This window comes from Scomber scombrus, chromosome 12 (genome assembly GCF_963691925.1).
Source record: "Scomber scombrus chromosome 12, fScoSco1.1, whole genome shotgun sequence".
Lineage (NCBI taxonomy): Eukaryota > Metazoa > Chordata > Actinopteri > Scombriformes > Scombridae > Scomber > Scomber scombrus.
The window spans coordinates 11,808,732-11,833,099 of NC_084981.1; the positions used below are offsets into that span (position 1 = coordinate 11,808,732).

General features: G+C 37.2%; 1 protein-coding gene across 3 annotated transcripts in view; it reads right to left on the minus strand.

Annotated features, from left to right (window-relative positions):
• The window catches only part of LOC133991452 (neurexin-1a), a 257,056-nt gene that overhangs the window by 225,945 nt on the left and 6,743 nt on the right, over nucleotides 1–24,368 (minus strand). For 2 of the 3 annotated variants that reach the window (XM_062429859.1, XM_062429858.1), the window contains exons 2-4: nucleotides 13,684–13,701; nucleotides 11,686–11,715; nucleotides 10,404–10,451 (exon numbers count right to left, since the gene is read on the minus strand). In XM_062429859.1, the coding sequence (XP_062285843.1) occupies nucleotides 10,404–10,451; nucleotides 11,686–11,715; nucleotides 13,684–13,701 (96 nt within the window). Of the gene's footprint in view, nucleotides 1–10,403; nucleotides 10,452–10,904; nucleotides 10,917–11,685; nucleotides 11,716–13,683; nucleotides 13,702–24,368 lie in introns of all 3 variants that reach the window. The other variant, XM_062429860.1, reaches the window with a different exon arrangement.

Here is a 24,368-nt window from a genome sequence, read left to right on the forward strand (position 1 = left end):
AGGGAGCCTTGCCATTTCCTCGCAATGCATCATTGAAAAGGCATGCACTTTTGGGTTTGGCCAGTCAGACAAAAATATTCACAAAATATTGTATAACTTGAGTGATAATATTAAAGTTCTGATTTAATTTATAACATTAACTCATTAAAATAAACCACTGAGATTCCTGAAGGCTCATTGGTTTTGCTATTTTTGTGTACTTAATCAGTTTCAAAAGTTACAAATGTGTGCTTCATGATACGGTACATTTTCTAACATATAACAGTCTAAGTAAACTGTGATCACAAATGCATACTTATATCAAGTCTTACATATAAATACAACCCGCCCATGGTTTTCACATCAAATTGTTGATTTGGTTACTTTTGGAGACTGTTCTAACATCTTTCAATCCAAAATGTATGTTGCTTTAATGTTTGCGCCGTTCTTCCACTGGGTAAATCCATGTGGATGTGCTTAAAAGCTATTAATCTAGTTGGAGTTATAAGAAGATAAGTCTAAAAACTCCACACTATGACATATAAACAAATCCATGTGTCATCTGTCAATAAATGCCAAAGAAAAACTTTTATTTTTATCTATATGCACAAGAAGCATTTAAACTTAAAAGGACAATTCCAGCACTAGTTTTAAAGGAGAGACAGACACTTCCCCTAATGCAACTGGACAACTGCCTTTCATGGGACCGACTCTGTGTCGCTCAGTCACACCCACTACCTTCCAGTGCTGAAAGAGATAATAACATTTAGGTCACTTTCTGCAACATTGTTGTTGGTGGTTTTAGAAGGTTTTTTTTTCCCCATTTGTGACTTTTTTAGGGATTGTTTTAAATATGAAAACATTTATGAATATATTTACCACATCAGCTCTGAAGATTATGAAGTGGACGTGAAGGCTACACATCCACACTTTTTTTTTTTTAAGTCAAGGCCAAAAATAACAAAGGCCAGTGCAGTTCTAACTTGAAAATATACAGTCTGTGTGGAGTTCATGACATTCATTTAAGATGGGTTGCATGTATTTGTTAAGTTGACATTTATTCAAGTTGGAGGGTATTCATTGTTGGACAGATAAATGCATCTGTGATGACCACAATCTATTTACCAGATCTGTTAATCTTGGTCTTATTTCTGATTAATGAAACACACATTTGTCACAACTGACACTATTAACCCTTATTTATCTCCATATGGAACAGTATAAAGTCACAATGAGAGACAGGGAAACAGTTGTGGGAAGCTGAAATGAATATGTATTGGAATGTGAATGATTCCATATAAATTAGTCACACTGGATCCCTCTTCTCCAACATGTCTAGAAAGGAACATATTGCAGACATTATAATGGCAGAAGATGAATGAACCATTAAAGATGTAGGGAATCACAATCTCTTAGAAGGTATCTAAGCCACTGGCTTGCACTCATAAATCACCTACACAAAGCAGCGCTACAGCACTATACGTTGCTCTATAAACATGTATTGTGTACATTTTATTTCATTTTATAATACAAGCTGAAATGATAAAAGTGATTTCATACCCTATAGAGTGAATCATCACAACACCTGGCAGCATTCCACCAGTAGAAGCCTGTAAAATGGCCATAATCCATGATCAAAAAGCTGAAATATAACTAAACAAACCAACATGCAAAGGATGCATTTCACAGTGAACAGATGAGGTATAGGTATCTCCCTTTTATCTATTTTCTGCTAAGATTCATCCACTCCCTTCTGTGGGCCAAGAAAAAGAGTTTTTCATCACTGCAGTCTCTCACTGGCATCGACCAACAGTATTGATCTAGAGCAGATCTCCTTCCACGAGCCAGATGAGCCTTGTTCATATTGATCCAACCTTTTTATTCTACATACTCCTTCGCCCTTTCTTTACGTTGGGAAAAATTATACACCTGTCATCCTTTATAATAAATATTCTTTGGAAAAGGCATTGATAACTATTAATCCAAAGTCGACTCTTGAATTTTATTATCATTGATGATCTACACAAGACAACAGGAATTGTGTTGAAACCTGCCTCCAACTTGAGAAAAACTGTTTGTTATGACAGTTTGGAGATGTGAAGGGATGACTACTATCTGATTGATGATGCCGGCCATGAAGCTGAGACTGGCACAAAGAGGCAAAACATGTCTATCAGGGAGCCAGGCAGGCAGGTCTGATGTATGAAAATAAATGTTTGCTCAAAACAAATAAACTTAATTTTCTTCAAAAAGAAAACATTCTCATTTAACTTCAGGCAACAGTCTGTTTTTTCTTCTTTCACTCCATCACTATTTTCCCTCAGTGTCTATTATAATCGCATGCCTCTGTTTTATAATCCCACTTTATCATGCTTCTATTTCCACAAAGTACCCCTCTCCCTTTCTCTGCCCATTTCCTTGTGCTCATTCTTTAAATGCCTCTCTCTGTCTGCTTTAAGTCCTTCACTCTCTCTGTGTGTCTTCCTGCCTCCCCCTCAGGAGCTGAATCTGTGGTAATGTACTAATCTGTGGAGCTTTAGTGCAGTCTTGCCAATCTGCCATGTCAAGATACACAAATCTCACTCCAGGCAATTACAGGCCTTTTTACTCTACACTGCAAAAGAGTCTGTTTCCTCATCTCTGTTGCAGTGAAAACTGCCTTTGTGACCCATCAAGTACAATTACCTTGTTTGTAACAAACACTGATGGCCCTGGGGTGGTATACAGAACCAGGACGCGGGGCAGTGCCGGCATGAAAAAGGTAAATTAGTATGAAGTAAGTAAGCTGTGAGTGCAAAGAAATCTCTGAACTCCATAAGACATTTTGCCATAGTGTGGACAATAAAATTGCTACTGTAACTACAGTAACTACCACGATGTTCCCGCCTGCATATCGCAAACATAAATCAGAGCAATTTTTTTTCTACTTTGTTGCAATATTTACATATCCATGTTTCTTTTTTAAGTAAGAGCTCCATGGCAAAGATTAAGAATAAAGATTAACATCTGAAAGAAAACCACAAAACATTAAATTCCTAAAGGGATGGGAACAACAAGTCTTGGGTAAGGATGGGAATAAAAAAGCACAACAAAATTAAATGGCTTGTGTCCTACTTTGCTCTCCTCTGATGTCCTAGTGCTGTGGCTGATAAGGCCATGGAGCACCAAAGGGCTGTTAGGAAGTGTAGGTATTCTTTTGTCCCTTGACTGTGTATGTATGGGTGAGGTACACCAGTAGGTATCTCAACTTAACCAACATGCTATGCTTTGCCGTGGAGAGTTGTGGGGTATATGGGCCATGGGTGAGCCTAGGCGGTTCCCTGTACCTGGTGGACGATCTTCGCCCAGTCTGGACCGCATTACACTATTACGATTTACTCAGCTAATTATATGCTAACTATTTATATAATCTTTATTATCAATACAACCATTATGACTATTGATATTATTATTAATCTATTTCTCTGTTTTCCTTTTTTCTCTCTTTGTTTACTTATTTTGGCCATTGATCTACCTCTGTAGATATGCTGACTTAACAAAATTTGTTTATGTGTATGTATGTGAGCATGAGTGTGTGTTATTATGTATTACATTTCCTTGTGGATGTACAGTACATAGGTATGTGTATTTATTGTATATGTATAGTTATATAGTTATGATATTTGTTTAAGGGGAGTTAGATTGGTTCTTTAGTCACATTACATTACATGTCAATCCCATAGTGTGCCTATTTGCAGCCAGGGAGAGCTTTGGTCATATTACATGATAATGGAGGTGTACACGTATACTATATATTCATATATGTTATATATTATGATATATATATTGTGTATTGATAAATAAAATTGTTCTATGACATGAAAAGATGCTCTGACAGGTATTAACAGAGTTGGCTGCTACAGTAATCATATTTACCAAGACTACTATTTTATTGATCCTTTAAAATTGATTTAACTTTCTCCATAGCAATCAGCTCTGACAATTTCAGGTCCTTCTGTGCAATATTCCACGAAGACGGGGAGGCATATTTACGAGCTTTTTTGCCTGATTATGTTCTAACTCTGGGCATAGACATGCGTAGAATATTTTGAGAGCACAGGTCATATCAATTTTGATTTTTACGCATTGGAGTTACACAGATAAGTAGAAACCAGCCCAAGGAGAGATTTATATATAAAAGCCAACCGATGCCAAAGTCCAGCACTTCAGTAATGTCATTTAGCACCTTAGTAGCATTAGTTATTGTTGGAGGTTGTCTTAATGATTATAAACATACTGTGTAATCAATGGCCAATATCCTTTAAGTAAGTCAACAGTAATAAGAGAACCAGGCCTTCAGATGTAGGCCTTATTGTTTTTACAAAAGATTTGTTTATGTCTCCCCTGGCGTTTTAACCCAGCATCATCACTTGCAAATGTATTTGGGATGCTGTGCAATACATTCAGGATTCTGTATATCAATGTTCAAGTTGAGTAAATTCAAAATTCAGATACTGTAGGCTATTTTTTTTTCCTCCCACAGAAATGCAGCTTTCTCCAAGAAACCAGCTTGGACTCCTCTCTCGCCTACTTAAACCTTTTTTTTTCTCCTTGGCTTATTAAGGGTAAAATAGTTTAAATTGGATGAGACAAGGTGATTTGAGGGAATTTGATATTTAGGTATTATTAGAAATCAACTCATCTCTAACATTATTTTGAAACCCTTTTTGAGGGGGTAAGGGGCGCATTTTCATATCCCACCTAGGGCACCACCCATGCTAGAACTGGCACTGTGCATTGGCTTCACTCTTCACAAAGAGACCAGGTGGCTCTGGCTTATTGCTTACAGTCGGTAAATAATGTAATGCCCATTAGTTTAGCCTAGATGTGGGGAATTAGTGGACATTTCAGGTCATGATGTAAGTCCAATGATTATGTTCAGTGCCAATGCAAGTGTTGTAGATGGATGAGCATCACATTCCAATTTCATGTGGGTGAGCTGAATTTGTTGTTATTGCAACAACAGTTATTCATCACCATTTCACCCCCACTCTCATAATTTTCTTTCACACTATTGTTATGAGAGAACATGAGTAATCATATGTGTGAAATTAGTTTTAATAGCATTTCAGTGGCATTCACTTGGCTCAATGCAAATTAATGTGGACACTTTGTTTGTGTGGTTGTCTACCAATTCCTTTTAGCAAGAGCAATATTAACACTTCTTGGTATCAGCCCAGAGGAGTCTATAAGCTGTAGCTGAGTGTTTAGTGCATTAATGTTTTGGCATTTAAGATATTCAAGGGAGGAGTTTTCTCACTTTTAGCAGAATGACTGTCACATTTAAGTAAGGGATGAGCTTTAAAAAATAGTTCGGTCATCAACAAAAAAACACTTGCTTCTCCATGCAAAAATAAAGGTATGCTTATATGACCTCTTGAGTACTTCTAAATACTTGCTGAGACTTAAAACCTTTAACTAAGCAAAACTCTGACTCTTGCAAGATAATGCTATGGTAAACATTTTTTTACCTCCATGTTTGTACTATTTCGTAGTGAGATTATCTTTAAAGAGCTGTTTGACTATAACCACTTTCACATATGCACTGCAACCCTGCAATTTTCCAGACTTTATCCAGGGAAGCTGCATGTGTGAACGCAAACAGACTTTACCCTGCCAGCTCCCAAGTACAAAGTCCATGTAACGTCCGATTGAGCCCATGTGTGAAAAGAGCAGGTAATTTTTCCTGAGAATTCACAGCAAGTGGATAGGCATGTTGATGACATTTATAGCATGCAGCTGGTGCTGGATAAACACAGCAGGCCAGCAAAGCTTCATTGTTTTTACTGGGCCTGAACGCTTAACATTGAAACTAATAATAATAAAAGAAGTATTTCTGGTGAAAAGCTTAAAAATGCTGTAATGCGTACAATGTCCAGAGAATGTGCTCATATGTGAAATCGACTTATGACAGAAATTACAACACAACACTAAAATATAAGGGCAGGTCATATTTGGAAAGTTACGCTGCTGGATAAGAGAGGCTTAATAGAGGACGTCTTTATGCAATATGAGCTTCAGTCAGACTCCTGCACTGGGGTTTTCAGACAAGGTGGCGATGATGTTACTCAAATGCCAAGCCAAAGAAGATAAACTCAATGAGGTTTTGGCTGGATAATAACAGCAGGGCCATTCCTACAAATGCCAAAGTCTGTCCCTGACTGAGTGATGAAGTTATATTCGCCAGTCACCTCAGTCGAGTGTCACAACTTGTATCTGTTGTTTGAAATGATCATACACGGACCAACCTTATACTAGGTTTTGATTTTTGTTGAACATTCTGAGTCAGCTTCTCTAAAAAGAAATTCCACTGACATTTTACACAATGGGAGTCCAGATGACCACCCACTGTTAGGTGCTATTAACTCTCAGTATGCCGTGTAGGAGATGTATTAATCAACACAGTCAGAAATGAGCAGTCAGTGGCACCCTCACTTACAGTAAGGGAGTCTTGGCGCAAGGGCTATCTTAATTCTGACCATACCATTCACCTGGCAGATTAGTGTTTACTCAAAAAGAAATGACTGAACGGACAGACCTGTTTAATATCTAATGTTAAAGCTGAGCAATTGTTATCTAGCTGGAATCAATGGAGCTGAAAGGATTTCACTGACAGTTTTCCAGGTTTCATATGAAGCAACAAAGGCAACATCTGTTGTTGATTCAATGCACACCACATGGTATTGTGTTACCTGTCAGATAAAGAAAGCAGACAAGTCTTGACAAGGTGCACTCTGACACTATTTAAAATAACTTGTTGGGTTCTCATTGCAAAGGTTCGACATGCCTCAAATTGGCTACTTTTGGTTCAATCCAATATCCTATAAGTAAGATCCAAATATCCAGTAATAATAGTGTGACAACCCTTTTCATTGTGTTTCGTAACAGTCACTGTTTCTGACTGACATGTACCTCTATAAGTGTAAAAGTATGTTGCAGTAATGTGACAGCTGGCAAATTGTACGTCTTGTCTCACAAACCTGTCAACCTAACTGTAAAGGAAAGAGTGAATGTGAAACCTTTACTCGAGCCCAAATTTAACCAACCTGCACTGCTCCACTGCATTTTCTTCACTTGCTGTTTTGACACTCTCAACTCCCATACGCAACCCTCGTGAGGTCACTTGTAAAATACCAGACCACACCAAACAATGGAAACGACTCAGTATCAAAGCTATTTCCTCTATTGCAGGGCAGTGTGCTGCGAGTGCTTTCAGAAGCAACTGAAGCCAGAAATCAGTCTGAAGCACACTGGCATTTTATCAGTGAACTAGGATTACAACAAATACTGTTTTTTGTGGTTTCTTTGATCATTTTAAAATCCATGACATCTTCATTTAATGGCTGTAAGATGACATCAAAGTCACTTAAATGTGATTCTCACCAGTAAAATGCGAGACTTGGATACAAATCCTAGTTGCAACACATTTCAGAAACAACTGACACACATAAGGAATTTCTCAACCATGGCTGATGATGGTAAGTGTAATCCTTTCAAACAAGTCACAGAGAATATGTTACTTAAGCAGAGCAAACTGGATAGCAGGATGGAAGGTTAGAAAGCCCAGAATACTGCAAAATCATATATGCTGCCAGTGTTGCTATTTTTTCAAGTGAGTTTAAGCATCAAATAATGGAGTTGTTAAAATAGAAATTTTGTGTCATTAAGAGCTTTGTAGTCATGCAGATTGCAAAGGTTTGCATAATATTGGACATAAAAGCATCTATCACAGTTTGTGAAGAAGTAAACGGGCAATACTTAAAAATATACTGTATGACACTAGCAGTGGAACTGAGCAATAGCACTTGTTTATCTCAAGAGATTTATATAACATTGGTTTTATCATGGACATTTGACTTAAATATATCTTGCATATGCACTTATGCATATTATTGATTTATTCATATTTCTAATGCTAATATATATAAATGCCGCTATGTGTAGAGCAAATTGTGTTGTTGGCATTGTTTTGTATTTTGCGTCTTATGTGTGGGTTTTATCCATAAAACATATAAACAACACATGTACATTTATCACTACAACACACACAGACAAATTGTTGTTCTACATATGTCAGCTGTACGAATTTGTACTGTTAAAGCCCGCAAACCTCAGTGGATTTGGTGTGTGAGGATATGAGTAATATCCACACCTTGTTAGCTCCTGCAGCTACAATAGCTATGACTATTAATGTGTCACATTTGATAATTTGATGTCCAATTTTCACATCAGCTCATGCAACTCTAGCAGAAAATTATAAGATATAAAAATATGCCAACAGACTTAAACAGCAGCCCTTGTGCTGTGAAGCTGATTGGTGCTGTATGAGTACAAACTTACTCTTTGAAGGCCTGTGCAGTGTGAGTCATGTGTGACACCCACTTAAAGGCCCTGTTGTACTGGCTTTCTGTTTTATAAAAAAAAAAAAAAATGTAAGTGCTTTTTTGGCATCCATTTAATTTGACATGTAAAATGTAGCACATCATGAGCAAACAAGCTAGGAAAGGGATCTGCTTGCCCACTTCACAGAAATCCACGGAATATGCAGGGTATAATGAAAAGGTACAATTTCCATCTTCAGAAAGTGAAAGCAATTACATTAGAAAGTATACTAATTTAGAAATAGCCCATTTGTACCTGTAAGCCTGTCTGCACAGCCTGCAGTTCCTCTTAAGCTGCACATGGCAGTTCATTGTGTTGACAGCAATTAAATACCCGGGTGATTTGTGTGCCAGCGGTATTATGACTTATCCTACTGTACGCCCTGAACTGGGTGAAAACAAGGTTTTAGGAATCCAGTCAGTACACCAGCTAAGAGCAGCACACATAAACTAGCCCATCCTCAAAGGACCAGCCATGAAACAGAGGATAAACCATACAAGTGGTTAACATGACAAAAGAGGACCTCCAGGGGGGCCAACATAATACACAACATTCTCTGAGGCTTAACGCAAACAATGAATACAGGCACTGTCCTCACTCCTAGATTTAATACTCAAGTGGGGATATGTTTTTGTGACCACACGTAAATAACTGAACTGTGTAGGTTACACACTGTACGACACATGAGACAACTAACCGTGGCCCAAATTAGAAGCACTGTGCTACGATTTGTGCCTCATCAGCATTGTCTCAATCACTCCCTGTGGCTTGCCTTCTGCCACATACAAGCATGTTTGGTAAAAACCTGTGGGCGTATATGAAGCCATGTACTGTATGCTACAAACACCTACACACACTTGTCACAGACTATATAATTTTAGCCTTGTGTCCTTGTATACAAAGTATTTACACAAATGTATAATGAGACTTGGATATATTTCATGCTGCAAAATGCTGTGACAGTTGGAAAATTGGCAGTTGAATTTACATTAAGTGCTGCACAGAGTAGTGATTTATGGGGGGTTTTCAACATAATTGGGTCACTTATAACAAGTCAGGTACTCGAAGGATTTTACAAAACCTTCTAGCTGCAAAAAAAATAATAGTTGTTGAATTACCTACAGTAGTAACTTTTCTCATTTGAAGTCAAAAATGCAATATGGAATTACATTGCTGTAAGTCACAATGTTAAAACTGTTGTCTTCAAATCCTCATGTGAATCTCCTTCAGAATGTATCAGGACAAACCTTCAAATGAAGCCATTGATAAGCTGTGAAGGTTTTATTCTCATAGTGTTAGAGGTATATCTCTCACGGGTGCATGTAAAGCCAATGTGTATGCATCAATTTATAGAACCATAAGCAACTACTAGACTATAGAAATGACACTTACCTTAGAACACAGAAAATGACAAATCCCACACATACACATAACATAACTGATCACGGGAAATCATTTAATTGTGTGTGTTTGTGTGTGTGTTAGTGAGAAACATGTGGTACTAAATGTTATATGTACATATATCAACGAAGCTAGCAGCTGAATATCTGAAATTAAAATAGCTGCAATTCTTATTCACACTGAGGAAAGCAAAGTCCAACACTTTACATCCACAGCACAGTTTGGAGACTTACCTGTTCAGATGATGCTTCACAAGTATGATAACAGATAGTATTCAACATGATACAATAGTTTTTATTTGGTGTAAGGAAAAAAAAAAATTGTAAAACTGCTTACAAGAATTTGCAAAGCTAGGCGTGCTAATAACATAGTATATGTCAAAGCAACAAGAGCAACAAATCAATTAATGTATTTTTTTCAGTATGTAGGTGGAACACCTGAACATCATAATCTTACAAATTGTAAAGTATCCTGCATTATTATACTATCTGATTGCTAAACTACACAAATGGACATTCAAGTTCCCCACACCTCAGCAAGCTAATGACTTGCTACATTTTTGCTTTGCTTGATCAACCAACTTGAAAGAATCAAAGTTTTACCTTGAATGCTCAGTAGGGACCTTAGATGCCAAGCTTTCCCTCTCTGCCCTGAGGAGGAGAGTCAAATGGCAAAGATCAGAAGTCCACTTACCCCACAGGGAGAAGAGGTGAGGATCACAGCCAGGATGGGAGGCCCACAACATTATGATCAAGCCTCACCCATAACCCCAAACCCATTATTTATCAAAAAGAGTGTAGTTACCCCTGGGTGATGGTGTTGTACTGGAAATAGGACAGAAGCTATTGTGTTCATATGCCCATGTGAGTCTCATATATGATTCCCATGCATCAAGCAGAAAAGAAAGAGGTGTCACAGCTTAAATGTGTGAATGCAAAGCAAAAGCAGCACCTACCTTGAAAAGTTTTCAATAATAGTTGAGAAAGTTTTTTTTTTTTTTTTCAAATGCCAATGACCTTATATACTTCATTCAGCATGAGTATATAATGCCACAAACACTGCTGCCATAGTTTCATGAATTCAGATAATTAAAATGGTTGTACCTTTACTTTTACCTATGAGATTTGATGAAATGTTCCATGAAGAAAGCAGATTCCAGACAAAAAGAGAGGACAAAAGGAGAGGAGACACCAATAAGTGTCATGGTCAAGTTGGAAAAGGACAGAGGATAGGAGGGGAAAGAGGCTTGATGGCAACATATTTGTGCAAATATAAAAGAGGAAATGTGTGACTGTAAATGGGACGAACAAAAGAAAGTAGAAAGAGAAGAGCGACACTTCACATTCCTGCTGTGCTGCATGATAAGGATATGCAGTAGCCACACAAATGAAAAAATGAAGGTAGAAAGGTGAACCCATCTGTGCAGACACTCGCAACATGCGTTAAAGTGGCGAGGACAGATGAAGTCTATCATATAAATTCAGTGAGCTATTTTCTACCACCATGCATTATACCCTAGAACTGCTAATGTAAATGTCCCTTTATTCTAACCACATTATCATAAACATCTGGGTGTACAGTATATGTGAATAATTAAAAAGAAAAAAATATGGAGGGAAATGACACAGCTACCCACAAGAGTGGGGAATAGAAAGCCAAATGAGCCTGAAAAAGGGGTCATATGCAAAAGAAATAAAGAAAAAAAAAACCTGCACTGGGAGAATGAAAATCAACTAGGTCATTCAAAAAGAGTGAAATGACAGCCCATATATGAAGCTTCAAGCCTGAGCATTGCACAAGAGTTGGAGACACGCACATTTCTGAGCATAATGGGAGCAGGAGGGAGAATGGAGGAATGACGGGAAAACCGAACAGAGATCATACCTTGGTCGCCCATCATCAGGTGTGCCAGACCTTAAAGGAAAACAAGAGCACAGTCAGCAGAGAAAAGGGATCATGGGAAGCTGTGTGACACTGACAAGCAGGCATCTCTTTCAGAGTAGATGTCTGTGTTTACTTGAGTGCTGGGATATAGGGAAGAGTGGGACGGAGAGAAAGAGGAGGGTGCACAGACAGGGTTACCATGATGAGCATTCAGTCAACCAAAGCAGGTTGTAATGCATCATCAGTCACTTACTAGGAATCATTCAGAAATATAAAGTTCAAGCTGAATGTTTTTTTTTTTTTTACCGAGATAGGAAGTGCAAATAATATCATCCCACCTAACTGTGAAGTAGCAAATCCCTGTGCAAATATAGTTGAATACGGTTTTACCTCATCATATACAAAATGCAACCTACCCACAGAACATTTGAAGATATAAAAAGTAGATGACTTGATCTGGCAATTGCACCATTTTGAGTACAAATTGCTTCAACAGTTTATTTGGATTACATTCATTCCATTGACACAGTTTAATAAATATGCACATAAATGACTCATATCAATACATAAACCGAGAATACTACTGGATTCGATAGGCTGGTGGCTCCATCTCTCATCTCAAGTCAAGTGGCATTCAGGTGATATATTTTTAGTGATGCAATTTAACCCCAGCACTTGAACCTGGAAGTGCTGTTAGTTATTTGTTTGATATTAACAAATCTGACAGCTAGGTAGCTATCTTCCTGGTCAATGCAAGCTGGTGTTATATGAAGAGGCTTTAATTTAGCAGCCAGCTAATATATTTGAGGGCTTTCTGTTAGTTTGTTCTTCTATCTGCCACAGTAAACTGTCTGTGTTTGAAAATATGAGTGATTTCAGCTACAGATGGACAATGATTCATTTTGTCTCCATGGAATCCTTCAACCTTCACTAGCACTGTGTCAAGAGTCTCACTAGAAATGGTTAGGAGCTCTGCGTCAGTACTTTCCCAACCAGGCATTACTCATATTTCAACCCCATAAAAAATGCATACCTCCTAAATTGTTGCCTACCACCAAGCATCAGCTTATGATAGCAATCACAATGACTAAATAGTAACACAATGCATTACATCATGTTGGCAAGTAAAATATTTCAGTGTACTTAACAATGAATATTGGGCTTTGATTCAACTGATCAGTATCATGATTTATTTTAATGAACTTAATTAATACTTATGAATGAACAGTTGTGGTTCTGTTTTGCTCCACTTACTGTGCCGTGTGGTTAGTGCAATCTAAAAATGATGGTTGTGTTTTAGGGCACACTCCTTAAAGATTTGTTTGATTACAGTATTTCTCACCAAAGCCTTTCAAGATCAATTTTTAATTTCGGATCTATTTCCTACAGTATATGTTATTGAGGCCATCAAACTAAGCACTGTTTTACACCTGATAAATATATCAGGTACCAACCAATTATGGGTTGGTAGAAAAGAAAACCAGCAGGATTTTGAGGCCTGGGGACCACCACTGGGCCAATAAACAAACAAGGTTTTGAATAATGGGTTATATATATTTACATAGCTAAGTCCATGACTTTCATAACTGAACAAAAAACACAATTTAGGCATATCTTGTTCAGCATATACACACATAATTATTGCAGTGATTATATCGGTTCATACAAATGTGACAGAAGTGATGTATCCCATTTCCCTTCTAAAAGAGGAGACAAAGCAATACAATATTGCTCACTTTAAATACAAGAACAATTTAACTGATGAAAGAAAATGGGATACGCTTATGTTTTGGCTTTTTGAAAAATGAACATAAATGCCCAATATTACAAGAACAATCAAAACCTGATTAAAAAGACTTACCACTTCAATACTACCAACACCATTGCCCGACATTAAAAAATGTGCTTACATTTGTTTGACGAGCCTCGCCCATGAAAATATGTAGACATACACAATTTTGCAAGAATGGAAACCAGTGATTGCAGTAAAATACCCACCTTCAGTATAGTTGTCTTCTGGAAGCACTGACAGGTAAAGAGAAAGAGAGGAAGACATTCATTAAGCAGCATGCAGACTAATACTGGCCGTTGCATGTCGTCTCCATGCAAGGCATTAAACATCACATGCAAGTGACCTATTGTAACCCCTACAGAGGAAATGCTAGTTTATGCATAGGCCTTTCCTGTCTTTGCTCACACACTGACCTGGAATACAGGACAGAGTTGTAACTGAATGAGCTTGGCCCTTCTGAATATTTGATATAACCTTGAAGAATTAAATTCTCCCAAACAATCCTTGGCTGGTGGCAGAAAAAACCAACATCGACAGTAGAAGATTGAAGTACCAGTATTGATTATTAGGCATGAGCTGCTGAGGGGCTGTAAAGCACATCTTCTTGAGGCTTGAGGCTGGTTCATCATGTTGTGCTATGCTCATCAAATCTTGCATTTATTTGAAGTTTGTTTGTTTGTTTGTTTTTTAGCATGAAAGACTTTTGGTATCGACAACTTTTTAATTAAGAAGACTCAATGGAATTTCTGAGCCGTTTCTTTCTTTTTTCTTAGTAAAGCTGTTCTACACTGACTATGGTGAAATGCACAGCAAAAGAAAATAACCTAAATAAATAGAGTTGGCTGTTGTAAAGCAAGGCCTCTAAGGTTTCAGAATGGGCAGTGGGGTCTAGTGTTACTGGAAATCTATTCAGGTGATTTTGTCACAGTACTGAAAGCAATAACCAGTGAGCCGCTATTGGCAATGCAAAAAGAAGATTGCCAACAAAATAAAATTGGCCTTAACACTACTTTTGGCAATCAAAGTGAGGTTTGTGGAGGTGAGAAAACTGCCATGTGAAATATGTCACTCGACTAAAGGGGACTGAGAGAAGAATTAGATGTTGGTAATAGCAAACAGGTGTGGCAAACATCATGCTAGCAGTGGGAAAAGAAATTGATTTGACAAAATGATGTGACTGGAAACGTGCAAAACAATTAAATGAGTGTGTAGGGCCCATTACCTGCCTATGAAAAGAACAAAAATAGTCAGTCAGTCATTGCATATATGTGTGTATATACGTACGCTATATGTACACACAGTATATTGGTATGTAAGAACAAACTGAATATTAGTCTTTTATTATTTAAAATTATAAGTTCAACTTTTCACTGCAACAATAATGAACTGAAATCATGAAGACACTAGCATGCAATGTCTTAAGATCCTGAAATCAATTCAGTTATTGTAACCATGCGGTCAGACTGGCATCAAAGCCTAATTTCCACTTCAAAACAAATTCCTACCTCTTTAAAATGGTTTCTTGCCCAGATTCAAGCGATTATTTGACCAATAAACTTACCATCACCACTGGTTCCCCTTCCAAATCAGACACCATGCACAAAACCAATCCAAATCATCATTTTGTGAACAAATTACAAGACAATGAAACAGTTTGCTGCGTCCGCTAGCATGACAAGTTAACATGACCAATTTACTTAAATTTTGTGAATTTTGGTTTGCAGACATTTTTTAATAGTGGTAGATCACACATGATCAATTACAGTAGTGCCTCATGTATCTAGAACCTTCAGGAATGGAGAATATTTGGTAAATGTAATCTTTTACATTTTTGAAAAAAAATAATTAAAATTGACAAAACATGAAATTTGCACACACAAATGCATATCCATGTATCATGTGGATCACATTCCTAATTTCAAAGGCTTTTACATCTAGATAAATGAGATTCTATTGTGAAAGAGAATAGAAAGTGCACTTTGTTCACAAAAAGTCGCTTGATGATGAGAAGCACGCTGCTGAAAAAGCATTCTGACAAAGCAAAGCATGAAGCTGGTAGCTGCAAAGTGACCACATGAGAAGAGAAAAGTAAATAAATGAAGACCATCTACTTATGTCAAGACCCCAAAGACTGACTTAGACCTTTTACCACAGTACTTAATAATCATCTCAGTAGTATTCATTGCACTGCATTTAAATGAGTGACCTGTTTAAGAGCACTATTTTGATATTTTTAGATTGTGTATTATGGTTATTAGAAAATTAACATTAACATTGATTAAAGTGATTCCCTTCCTCTTATTACAAGTAATAAAAAACAAATTAAAATCTGATTTAAAGGTACAATGCTTTTTTTTATCCTGATATGTAAAGAAAGCTTGAGAGGCATGCAGTATATAACTATAACTATCTTTTTATTAAATCTGATCTGAACACATAATCTTAACGATGAGAGATCAACACACACCTTAAATATTAACATAGGGGAATTAGATGTACAGTAGACACAAAAGCAATTTCCTAATTCTGAAAGATACAGTATATAAGAAAAATAATAAATGGGTTGTACTATTGTACCATTTCTGCAAATTGTGTCCTGTAGTGTAAGTAATTCTTGATCCAACTTCTGTCATCTTTAGTGGCCACAACTGAGGTTTCATTTGGTAATATTCAGAAGAAAAGAAGCTTTCCTTTAACAGCAGTATCACCTGACAGGGACCATTAAAACGAGTGCCCTATCACATACACACAAACTTTCTTTCACAAATGTACCCAGCTGGTTACATCCTAATCCAAAAACGTAAATCCATTTAATCCCTTTGACAAAGTGATCCCAGTGCTATTGTGCTGGTAACACTACACCAAAATGCACTTAACTGTCTATCAGACGATCTGCATCTGTGATGATCTTGTGCTGCTGATTGTGGTTGAACAGCAGCACATGGTGTGCGACAACAGGAAAAACAAAGAATGTTAATAAATATATAAATCGTTTTTTTTTTTGCTTCAACACAACCTCAATCCCAACATCACCTTCGACTGTGAGGTCAGCACTGTGACAATTGAGTCATGCCAAAGTGACAGTCAGTGGAAAGACAAACTACCATCATTCAATCCACCATTATACACCATGCTCCCTACCATCAGCCAGCTTGACAAAATGTCATCAAGACATCCATGTCTGTCCTGCAATGTGTCTGAATTCTGTTGGGTGATGAAACATGGGCAGAGCAGGGGAAATGTACTAAGGGTGACATTACATTTCACATAAAAGAACATGTCAAATCCACTAGACACAACATCCAGTAATAGAAACAATTCATTTTCCATCTTCCATTTGACGCTCTTAGAACATCCTGTCTGCCTGAATCAAACTTTGGCCATCTCTTAATGTTATGAGTATTACAATGCTTTAGGTTTATTGGAATTATTTATATACAGTATCTCTATTATTGATTGGATTATTATTATTATTGTGGATTTATAAATTTACAATTTTTGAAGTAGATATTTTAAAACAATCACTCCCTTTTTGTGAACAAGCTTAAAAGTGACACATCCAAAATGATATGGTTATTGACCCTGAACACTTCAGGAGAGAGGCTTTAAACAGACAGGAGCTAAGACTGTCTGCTTCAGACAGAGGCTGAACTGAGGGGGTGTGTTAAAAGCCAGTATAAGATAAATAAGGATTTTTTTTTTTTTTAGTGTGAATCATGCAAAGCTACTCTATTGGAGTCCCAGAATTAAAATGTAGAACTGGAAATAAGCATAACAGGTCGCATTTAACATTTTATATGGTGATTCAGTATATAAGGAAAACAAAACCTCTGTATTAATAAAGGATTTGCTTTCTGTTTTGCAAACATTTCTGTAATACAATTTACAGGGAATGTGTAACATGTCTTATGTTTATTTCTCAAACACATCTGTAGTAAAAAGATGGAACTATTAACATATTGAGAATTAGTTTTCTTTGAACAGTCTTGTCAAGAAAGCAAGAAAAGTTTGTAAAAGTGAATGACCTGGTTATGGCCAATTGAGGTGCCCCTCCCAATGGACAACAGAAGATCTAAGAACCTTCCTTTTCCACATCACTTTCTAAGATGGGAGCTTCAATTTGGAGAATGAGTGCTTGACTAATGCAGTTGTCACTGGCAATGTAGCATTTATTTTGAGGAGTTTTGTCAGCTTTGGGAAGACTATGTCCACATCATTCTCTTTAACACACATACTGTAAGAATAGCTTGGACACTGCTGATAAGGAGAGCATAGGAAGAGTGGAGCACCCTTAAGTTCAGTGACAATACTGTCTTCCTCCACGCCATAGCACTGGCAAACATCCTTGAAAGATTAGGCAGCACTATTATTTGTCAAGCATTTCCAGTTCCTTGGGGTGGTAAAGGCACTGACATACAGCACTAGAACTGCACCAGTAAGGTATTTTTTACTCCTACCAAGGAACATGTTCTCATTCCTCACTATTTGTTTCTGTGACGAGGATTACTCAACAGGTTCTCTCCCAGATTTCATGGTAGGATACATTTTTAAAACTTTTTAACATGCCTAAGCAGAGGTTTAAGTTATACTGGGAATCCCTCAAATTGCTAATGACTAATGGAAACGTACTTTATCTCATTCCTTGCTTCCTCTAATAGCATTTTGCAGATCCATTTGTATCATCTTCAATTTTCTGGCTCTTCTTGGCATTCCATAATCACAGGGTAACCCAGTGCTAATCTCCCTCCCTACAAATGCAAGTTAATCCAAGCTAAAGGGTTGTAAACACAATCTGAATGAAAAATACTCTAATGACATCCTCAAAGATTTTACTATACCTCAAAGATTTTACTATACCACAAGGTTGATTGTGCCAAATCAATTTAGCATATTGTTTAGCAGGTTATAGAGTTTTGGACAGGCCTACATATTAAACTAATTTAGAAAATGTAGTTTACATTAAAATGCATCCATAATAAAACCTACTCCACAGACTTCTTAAAATGCTAAATAGAATTGCTGTATGACCTACTTCACAAATTCTCATAGTATCAAGGTTACAGCTCAGACGGCACTGACTATGAGTAGTACTATATCAAGATCAACTGAATGGAATAATATCAACTACAACAGCTACAGCATGTTTTTAAGGCTTTATTGTCCTAAAGGTCAGCCAAGGATGCATTGATATTTACCATAACAGCCAGTTAACTCCATTGTAAGGGCATCTTCTAGGGCACAGTATCTCATGTTCTTAACTGGAAGGACTTCACTCATAGGGCACACCATTACATCCTTTTCATTTAAAGGGCTTATTGTGTTTTCTCGCTTTTGGGCATCCTTTGGGGGACACTATCACACTTTCTTTCACTGAAAGGGCACCCGTGAGGACACCTCATTCCAGACTGTCACACATTGAGGCCCTCTATAGGGCATTTCATTTTAATTTACCCATAACTAGGCTACAGAACTTAGGTATGTTTGCACTTTTGTGCAGGCACCTTAGAGAGTATTTTACCCAACTGTGGGGTCACTTTAGAGGGCATTTTGTAGTTGTTGATGTTTTAAGAGAGTGTAATCGTGTGTGTAATGTAGCAGCTCTTAAACAAATGGCTTCATTTTGTCCTGGAGTGCTGTGTATTCTAAAGATAAAACATTTAAAGTCAGACTTTAACTTAAACTTAAAAGGTCTGACATCTTAAAATGCATGTGTTCTTTTGTGCATCCATAATGGACCTTTTTTCTTTTTTTGCCTTTTTGGTCATTGGACTGGTCAGTTAGAAGGTGCAAGGTATCACTCAAACAAGGGCACATTGTATGATATGTACAATATCTGTGTAATTAAATGAAGAGATGTGATATGTTAAATAATGTTCAATATTATGAATTGTTAAGCATACTGACACTTCATAATGAAAGCAGTTCAATTCCATTTTAAATAGCCTCAAACTGAAGCAGTTTATCATGCCAGCGTTGCTTTGAAAAAGTAGGTCAGCTAAAACTAAGTTTCATTGTGGAAAAACTGAAACCATCATTGCTGAAAGTTATATTGAGAGTATTAAAAATGCTGCAGAGAAGTTTGCAGGTTGACAGCTGTTACTGAAAGTAAGAGCTAACTGCTTAAAAATGTGTTTCATATTGTATGATTGACAAATAATACATTAAAATACACTTTCCACTAATTTATTGACACACACTATTTCAATTGGGGATCTTTTATCATACCACTGTAGCTATGAGTGGGTATTGCAGCTTATTGCAAAATCTAATATTTTGGTGGGAAAAAAATGAAATACAATGTCAACATTTTTGTGACTTGCCAGATACATTAATTGATATTTCCTTTGATATTTTATGTTGAAAAACGTATTCCAGGCAGTATTATACATTTGCTGCTGCAAAGTGTATAAATAAATACAATTTCTGTAAGACAGGTTGCTATTTGTTGCTATCTGTACTTTTTGGACTTTCCAGAAAAGGATTTAAGAACTTCTCTACATGGTCTCCCCTTACAAAAAAAACCCCACACACACACATCATTTTCCTTTTTTGTGCAGCATTAATCAGAGATATAATGTCACCACCACACATGCAATAACAAAGAAGACCAGAAGCTACTGAGTTCATTGTCAGCCCCTTAGACAGTTGGAGCTTTGAAAAATAGTAGCAGGAAGGCTGCTTTACAATCCCCTGTCACAGAGGCGCTGTAAGGGGAAATGTAAAAGCCTCACAGCAAAGGTCAGAGCTACCAGAGGATTGATTTGTTGTTAAATTGCAATTTGGACCAAATCAAGAGTAATGAGTATAAGTGAGGGGCCATCTCTTAGTACCACAGCCTAAACCTAATGCATCTATCTTAGTGGTATTACACAACTCACCATCTCCCTCATTATCCTCCTCAAGCAACAGTAAGAGAGGAGAGAGAGGAAACGGGCAGAGTGGCCAGCCACGCTGATGGAAATGGATAGCTCCCACAGCTGTAGCTAAAGTGTGCAATCTCTGCTCTCACCAGCTGAGTCGGTCAACAGTGCCACATGTATACTATTATGACAATACACTCTTCATATCACCTTTTCATGAGATCACCCTGTTGACATTCAGTTCCTCAAAATAGGATAGTGTCAAATAACTCTAGGAGAGTTGCACAATCTTGCAGGCTGAAAACTAGCATATAAATAATGTGTCCTGGTGGCTGAGGTGACCAACAATCTATCATATCACAAGTACTAATATAGGTGTAACCACTTATTTCTCATAAAAATAAAAATGGGATACACAAACTATCTATTTTTTTAAAACATATTATTAATTGAATACACTCTAATAATGTTATTGATTTAATTCATCAAATTATGAAGCAACTTCAAGGTTCTCAGGACAGATGACATGTGGACAATAGTCCAATCCATAGAGGCAGACCACACAGAGTGGATTTCGCAGAGCAGATGTGCTAAAGACCTCACCATTCTTTCACATCTTGTGGGTAGGAATGATCCAACAGGATAATCAGAGCAGCTTATAAAGTAGTTCTAATAACCTTAATCCCAGGATTGACAATATCTAGGATAGTATTACAGATGTGGAGTAAATCTTTTGGCCATGCAGTAGCTGTTTAACACTTGAGTATAAGGCCTGGCAGAATAATTAAGAAATCAATTTAAACTACAAGTTTGTAAGTATGGGCTCAGCTTATTTGTAAGATTTTCTAATAGATCTCACAGCTTCATGTTTATGCAATATGTGCCAATGCTCAGCAAACACCTTTTCTAGCTAAATGTGCTTAGCAGTTGCTTAAGGAAAGTGTGGTTGTGGTTCTCACAGTTGATTTGTGACAAATCCCTATCTGAGAAGCAGCTCTCCTGCTAAAGTTAAAAAAAAATTAATAAAGCACAATGAGCATTAAATACAGCTCAGCTGTACTATTAACACTAAGCTACATTATTTTCTATTATACATGATACAAAGACAGGACAGTAAAAAGAGGTCCCTGGTAAAAATGCAATCAATGATTTATGGAAAACACATCTGCTTTGACTGCAGCACTGTTTTTAATCATTATTTCAGTGATTTTAAGATGTATAGATAGGGAAAATATATACTGTAAAATCTTCTTATTTGTAGATAAGGAGCAGGTAGTCCCTCAAAATTTGCCACATAACCCAGACAACACTATAGTCAAGTCATGTTTATTTGTACAGTTCTTGCTCATTGTTACAGTCACAAAAAGCTTCAAAGTCATACAAACTATTCATAAAGACTGATTTTTCCTTTGCTTTATCATTGGCATGACAGCTTTCAGATTTTGACAGTGCACTTCCATCTTTTTTGTGTGTTTCAGACTACTCTCATGTAGGATGACACTCAACCAGCAGCATCAAAGGTAATGTATGTTCAAAGTGAAAATATCTACCACCTGGAATATAAAGAGGTAAATGTTCGCCTCTAAACAGCTTTATTCTGTCTCTCTTCAACGTTCATCCAGCAAAAAGTCAGATATTCTTCCACATAAAGTGTTGGTCTAAATAAGGATGACAGACACCATCTAGCGCCTGTGGTAATTATGAGCCGCAGAAGTCTGTGATGACGTCTATTTAAGGTGACAAATTTCCATATTCATAGGTGGTGGTTTGAGTGGCTGGTTTGAGTGGCTGGTTAGAGCCTAACTTGCAAAAAAGTGGACATAGTGGACTTTGCTGCAGAACACTGTTTGCTTTTCATTTCCAACCATGAGTCAGGACTGTTTTCTTGTTTTTTTTAAGTAACTACAATTGTTGTGGTGTTTGACAACGGTTGCCTAAATTTAAGGAAATTGTCATTTTAATCCACACCACACGTCAAGTGATTATTTTAACCCAAATTAGGATCTTACCCTAACTATAACCAATTGTTTTTTATGCCTAAACCTAACCAGACCTTAACCACAAGACAGTCACATCATAAAACTTCATTATTTTAATGTTGACCTGCTAATAATTATGGATAGAGGTGCCTGATTAGAAAACAGGTCGTTCTGGAGTTGCATGGTCAAACAACCTCTGTGGCTATTTAATTTTAAGGACTTGTTGGTTTATCTCTGCTGTGGGACAAATCCCATTAAAGGAGGAGTTTGGTGTCAAAGAATTTCACAAACACCCTTTGACAGTCAGGAGCAGTTGTATTTAAACAAGGCAAAAATCCTCTGGGAAAATCCCTCTAATCTTTTGATCCCAATATCTGTCTTTGGACTCAGAGACAGCAGTGCACTATTAATCTGCTTTTGTCTGAGTGAAGCTGCAGGAGGCTTCTAGACAGAATGACACTTTCAGAGATACAGTGAGGTCACATGGTTTGTGCTCATACAATGACAGACATGCCTGAAAGGGAGCGCTTGTTCAAATCTCCCTATAGTTCTCAGAGCAGTTCAGTTAATATACGTGAACACAGGGAACACTTAAAAAAGATATGTCATTCACATGAAAGCATCCATATAAATCAGCTAAAATTTATAGTGCTAAGTTTAAGACGTCAAACACAAGAAAATAACTGAATTTAATAAACTGACGTACTAGCTATTTAATTCATGTTACATATTTGTTAACAGTGTGCAGGAGCATTTTTGTTGTTTTTATTAGAAGTTGATTGAAATTCAAAGACTTAATGTCTTAATATATCCAGTGCTCAATGTATACCTAACTTTGCCAGTGCCAGGAAACAGAATACTATGATCAAACACAACATATTTTTCAGTACAATTAGCTTTGGAACTTGATCCATCTTTGTATTCATTCAATACACATTCTTGTACCTTTAACTAATTTTGAGTAAGATTTCTTCTTCAGTGCGGTTGCAGTTATAGTCCAATATCCAATATAACCCAGCCTATTTTTTCACTCTGTTGTTGCTCTTACTGTGTGAAGTTGAAATGGCCTTGGGGAAACAATTTGGAACAAAATGTGCAGGTCTTGAGGCATAGAGCCTGAGCCTCAACCAAACTGAAATTTCACTTTGAATTGATCTGATTCCCCATATAGAAACAAATACACAGTTCAGATGCTGCACAGTCTTACAGTGCCTCACTAAATTTCCTGCACAACCTCAGCTGTTGGATACTTGAAGCCACTGTGGTCCTGCAGTAGTCAGGATTGCCAAATTCTATCATGATTGCACTATAATAACATTTTGCAATAACAATGCATAAAATGACTATGTGTACTTTAAAGGTGTTCCTTATTGTGACAAATAATGACCTGACCAACAGCTGTTTTCAGCAAAATGATTAACCTGATGCGCCAGATGGTGTGTTCCACAGAACCATCTGATAATCATCCATGGGAACTGTTTGGAAAAGGGCAGGCACTTTCAAAAAATACCTGCCAGGAGATTGGCTGAACCATCTGTCTATCACCTTCTTATCTTGCGAGGCAGCTGGATTAAGAATGCTGATTGGTCTCAACCACCAGTGGTTTGGACACAAACACATAACTTTAATCCTGACAAGATGGATTCTCATATGATTTCATGATGTCATGACATTACGAATCCAGTTGCAATGCAAGGTACCATATGATACCTTCCCATCATCAAACACTATGCTATGTTCAGTAGCTAGCTGGTGAACATAGTCAAGGATTAGCTGCTTAAGAGCCATATTTTTTTCTGTTTTCCCTGGGGAGCTCAATCAGGCTAAGCAAAGTAGAAAAAACGTAATATATAGTCCTGCACATACTGTATTACATTAGAGCCACAGTAACAGCCAAAAATTGCACCAATTCACTGGGCAAGAAGTGCACTTTATGACTGACTGATGAAAATGTAGACCGTAGACTATCATGAAAAAAATGCCCCTCAATCCAGTCCCAGTATTCAACTTGCAAGTATTTCACACATTTTGTCTTCCACATACAAAGTGCTG